The sequence below is a fragment of the Protobothrops mucrosquamatus genome, unplaced genomic scaffold, assembly GCF_001527695.2.
Source record: "Protobothrops mucrosquamatus isolate PMUCROS unplaced genomic scaffold, P.Mucros_1.0 scaffold1885, whole genome shotgun sequence".
Classification (NCBI taxonomy): Eukaryota; Metazoa; Chordata; class Lepidosauria; order Squamata; family Viperidae; genus Protobothrops; species Protobothrops mucrosquamatus.
This window is the reverse complement of record NW_015388011.1, coordinates 118,065-123,186: the sequence shown is the minus strand read 5'-3', so window position 1 is coordinate 123,186 and position 5,122 is coordinate 118,065. Positions and strand designations below refer to the sequence as shown.

General features: G+C 35.5%; 1 protein-coding gene across 1 annotated transcript in view; it reads left to right on the top strand.

The window, feature by feature from the left end:
• The window catches only part of GRIA4 (glutamate ionotropic receptor AMPA type subunit 4), a gene marked incomplete at its 5' end in the record, with an annotated part of 70,656 nt that extends 68,013 nt beyond the window's left edge, over nucleotides 1-2,643 (top strand). The window contains 2 exons of the mRNA XM_029285582.1: nucleotides 1,493-1,633; nucleotides 2,566-2,643. Coding sequence (XP_029141415.1) covers nucleotides 1,493-1,633; nucleotides 2,566-2,643 — 219 coding nt within the window. The remainder of the gene's footprint in view (nucleotides 1-1,492; nucleotides 1,634-2,565) is intronic.
• Nucleotides 2,644-5,122: the final 2,479 nt, after the last annotated feature.

Here is a 5,122-nt window from a genome sequence, read left to right as displayed (position 1 = left end):
GGCTGGCGACCCCAAGGGGGAGGGCCTTCTCTGTGGGAGCACCCACCCTCTGGAACGAACTGCCCCCAGAGATCAGGGTGATCCCTGATCTCCCTTCCTTCCGCCGCGCCCTCAAGACGTGGTTGTTCCAGCTCGCGGGACTGGCCTAAGGGATTTTAAAGGGGTTTTAATTACTTTTAAATTTGACGTATTTAAATATCTCTTTTTAACCAATTTTTAATTAGATGTATATGTTAGTATTTTAATCATTGTCAGCCGCCCTGAGTCCGCAAGGAGAAGGGCGGGATATAAATGCAATTATAAATAAATAAATAAATAAATACATAAATATTTTTCACTGTTGTATGTTATGCACTTGCTCTTTTGCATGTAATAAGCATCCTTGACCAAGATTACCAAGTCAGTGTGTTTTAATAGCTTGGTTCAAGTCTTCTGTTAATATTCCTTTACAATTCAGTTGCAGCCACAACTTTTAAAACATCTCAATACTAACTACCCTTTCTTAGAAGAAAGACTCATCAAACTTAATAGAACTTTTGTTCAAAGAAAAGCAAGTATCACTCCAACCTTATAAAAAAAATCTATATTTGATTAGAAATAACCACTGTTGAATTTGACACTCAACTTACACCCAACGTACACCCAACTAAACAGAATCCTAGCATTCCAAAGTTAGGAAAAGCAATGTTATTTGAGATGGGCTTTAAATTAGTTATTTACAATGGATTGAAATCAGGCTTAGCTTTAAAATAGATTGTGGGAGTTACTGGGACAAGTTATTGATGATTAACTCTAAGTTCCAAAGATTTAATAGATGTATTATTGTAGGATCGTCATTCATAATTTATAGTAGCTGTTATTTTTAAAGAGTTACATTTTTCGTACTTTTGTGAGTCTTAACCAAATGAAAAGTAGAATAAGGGAGAAAATGAAAGATTAACTCCCAATGGCTTCATTGAGAGAAGTAGGGCTATATTTAATTCTTCCTTTAAACAGATGGAGCTGAAAAGAGCTTTGGCTGAAACTTTGTCACTGAAATACACAGAAAATGTGAATATTTTCAAAAGAACCTGGGCCTCTGTAGACAGTAACAGTTTAATACTATACCCACATTCACAAGCTAATTTTTAAGCAAGTGTTTATCTCATATTCTTATTGATTTTACATTTTTAGAAATATAGTAAACAAAAGTATAAGGACTGATTGCTTTAGGAAACTGGGCAACAGAGACACATTTTGCATTTACTAGAGTCTTTTATTAAATTTTATTATAAATCAAATTCCCAGGTTGACATTTGAGAGCTTTATTTGTTTTTAAAAAGACAAATTGCATTATTACTTTTATTATTACTATTACCACATAGTACAATAATGCAGATGTCTACCTACAGAAATTTTTGGTGTTTGCTGTGTATTATCTTCCTGAGGAATAGATTCATTGTAACACTTCCTTTTCTTCCTCTTTTCCTGTTTTTTTTTTCTTGCTTCCCAGCTGACCTTTTCTGAAGCCATACGAAACAAAGCCAGATTATCAATCACAGGAAGCATGGGAGAAAACGGTCGCGTTCTCACTCCAGATTGCCCAAAGGCCGTACACGCTGGAACTGCAATTAGACAAAGTTCAGGATTGGCGGTAATTGAATCAGATCTACCATAAAAACCAAAAAAATAATCGAGTGCCTTAATTAACCTGTGTCAGTGACTGACGGGAATACAGCACGGACTGTAACATGACACGGGAAATGTCCTTGATGAACTTAGAAACAGGCTGAGTATGGGAAGGGCATCAAAACGTGTCGTCAGCAGCCAATGCGTGCATGGTCTCAGTTCGGAAACCCAAACTCAGATTTTATATCAGGAAAAAGTTTGTGTGTATGTATGTCTGTATGTATGTATAGATATGTGATATATATATGTATGCATATTTGTGCATATATATATATATGTGTGTGTGTATACATTTATATGCATATATATACACACATACACACATACATATATACATCTATATAGATATAGATATATATATATAATTCATAATTTAGTTTTGTGGGGGGGAGGGGTTGGGACAGAAATATGAAGAGCAAGAGATTTCTCTCACAAGGACTTGCCAATTTAGCGCATTAAAACTATGAGGAACAGACTTGAGGAAAGACCGTGTGTCTTTCTGTCAGCAAAGTGGGCAGCCAGTGGCTGTAGAAATCAATGAACATGTTAACCTGTGTCTCCAGATGAACAACATTATACAATGGGAAGAATATCCAGCTGTGGAAACAAGTTACTAAACTGTGAGAAGGAAAAAAAACATGTAAATCCTGTGAAAAAAAATTAAAAATACATTTTTTTCTTTGGGAACAAAAGAGGAATATTGAAACATGCTTGCTTTTTAATGGATGTAAATTCAGTAGTGGAGAACACAATTCTTTTTTCTAACCATCTTAGGGAACAATTCATTGCAATAACTGATATAAAATGGCATCACTGTAATAAATTTCAAAGACTTTTTTTTTACATTGTTGGCCCTCCTCTCATTTGCTGTTACCGTCATTCTGTTCCATCATTCAGTGTTCGACGGATTTGCATCTGTCTAACTACAAGAAACCAACAAATACGTTTAGAGAACACCATCAGTCTGCTGTGTAGAATCAAAGAGACTACGGGTCACTCATGTTACCGATATTATTTATAATCTTGTTCTGTGTAAAAAAAACTGTGGTTTTTGTACCCACCAAAAAGGAATAAAATAACAACTGTTCTTTTAATACCTGGAGTGATTTTTCTGACACGAGGAACGCAGTTTGCAATTAAGACAAGTTATATTAACACGAACTTGTGTACTAATGACATGAAGTATGATGAGTATTTTTTTTAAGGATGGAAAAAAAGTAACTTCTTTGAACTTTGCCATTGATTCAGTCCATCACAAGTAAACATACTGAGAAAAGCAATGCTACCAAATATGAACTTTAAGGCATGTATATATGTAGATTGCTCAAGAGAACCTAAGCTGTGACAAGCAAAATATAATTTTATACCTTGCATTCATTATAAAAATTAAACAGATGTTATTCTGCATTTTATTTTACCCATGGCATCCCATTGTTTATTGAGAGAACTGCAAGGAGCTTTGTTTAGTTTTAAAATTCCACTATGAGCAGGAAAAGGCATATTCAGCTATTTCTTTGACTACTGAGCTTTCACTAGACCATAGTTTTGTAATCAGTTTGTTTTAAAACCATTTTTCAGTGTTTCTTGCAATTTTTGCAGCATTCAAGTATGTGAATGGAGGGTTATCAGTCAGAAAGTAAGAAATGTATAAATACTTATTGTTAACAGTTGGGAGCTATTGTGAATCTGGGTCTGGATTTATGTGACATATTCATAATTCAATTCCTTTATTGCTTTCTCACCAAAGCTCCAGAAAATAATCATTATCACTTGAACAACTGTTAAATTAAAATGTGGAATCTGAATTTTAAAAAAGGGACAAAGCTTAGTGATATCATTCATTGCTAGCCAACCAATATCCTATTTACAATTATATTCTGGAATCACTGACCTAGTTTTCCTTATTCTTACTGAATCCAACTGCACATTTATGTATATTTGTATGCATACAATTTTTGTTTTACATTTATGGTAATTTTCTCCTTCTCAACAGAGGCCTAGATAAAGCTTTCCAAAACAAAATTCAAAAATAATCTATATCTTGCTTCTCTTTTTTCTTCTTCTTCAAGTTAAGGATTTTTATTTTATTTATTTACAACTTTTGTAAACTGACTCAGTTCTAAAAGATAGTTTACAACAAAACAGAAGTAAACAAATTTATGAATCAGACTAAGATAACAGTGATACCTATGATGATGCCCACAATCAAATTCAGGTGAAAAGCACACTGAAACAGCAATTTCTACTGCCTTGCAAAATGCAGGAAGAGATACCAAACTAAATCCAGAGGCAGGGTGTTCCATAGCGTCAGTCTTCAACTAAAAAATCCTTTTGCCTAACTTGGACATCATGCACTCTATAAGAACAAAGGAGATGCTCACTCTCCTCTAATAATGAATTATTAGTTTAACTCATTAATATGGCCACCCATTTCATGGATGTGACTCTGAGCATATTAATAGCATATTAAATGCTATTAAATAGCATTTAATAGCATATTAAAGACAATATGAAGAAAGCATATCATCCAAAACAGATGTTCAAACTAGATAGAATTTTTGACATGGCAATACCAAATGTTTCCCAGAATTGTACTCTATAGCAGGGGTCCCCAACCCCCGGTCCATGGACCGGTACCGGGTCACAGCATGCCAGCAACCGGTTCACACAAACAAGCAAAGCCCCATCCGTGGGATGAAAGCAGCACACAAAACCACGCCCCCTCTGGTCCGCGGAAAAATCTCTCTCCATGGAACCAATCCCTGGTGCCCAAAAGGTTGGGGACCTCTGCCCTATAGGACTTGAAAGATAATAAACAGGTCTCGCATTCAGCCTAGAAGGCAAAGAGTGCAATAACCATAAAATTAAGTTTTGGTGAAGTTATCCTGACAATAATATGGCCACCACATTCTGCACCTGCTGCAGCTTCCCAGTCATTTCCAAAGAGCCCCACATGGAATGCATTATGGTTGTTCAACCAATGTGGGAGATGGGATGGAGGTTCTTGCACTTGAAAGAAGATTGATTAAAAGGACTCAGTATCCTTTCAGTCACAAAGAAAGTACTGTTAAGTTAAGGGGTTCCAAATTAAACTTCCTGTGAAAGGAAAGGTAAAATGTGTTTAGCGCTTTTACTAAACAGGGCAAGAAATTAGAAACTGACCTGCCAAAATAATGGAAGTTGACATCTGAATTCTGGCACCTAGCTTAAAATCTTTAACTGAGAATCATGAACCAAAATTTCCACAAGATATACCCCATGCTCCTTAGCCAAATTGGGGAGGGGGGGGAGTATCTCACTTGTTCTTAAAATGGATCCCAATCAAGTACACATCCATTTCTGCAATAAAGTGTCAAATATATAGCAGAAAGACTCATTCAGCAAACTATACCATGCTGTTTTCAGTGATATCTTCATTTTTCTCATGATGTGGGGAGTTTCTCCTGGAAATACC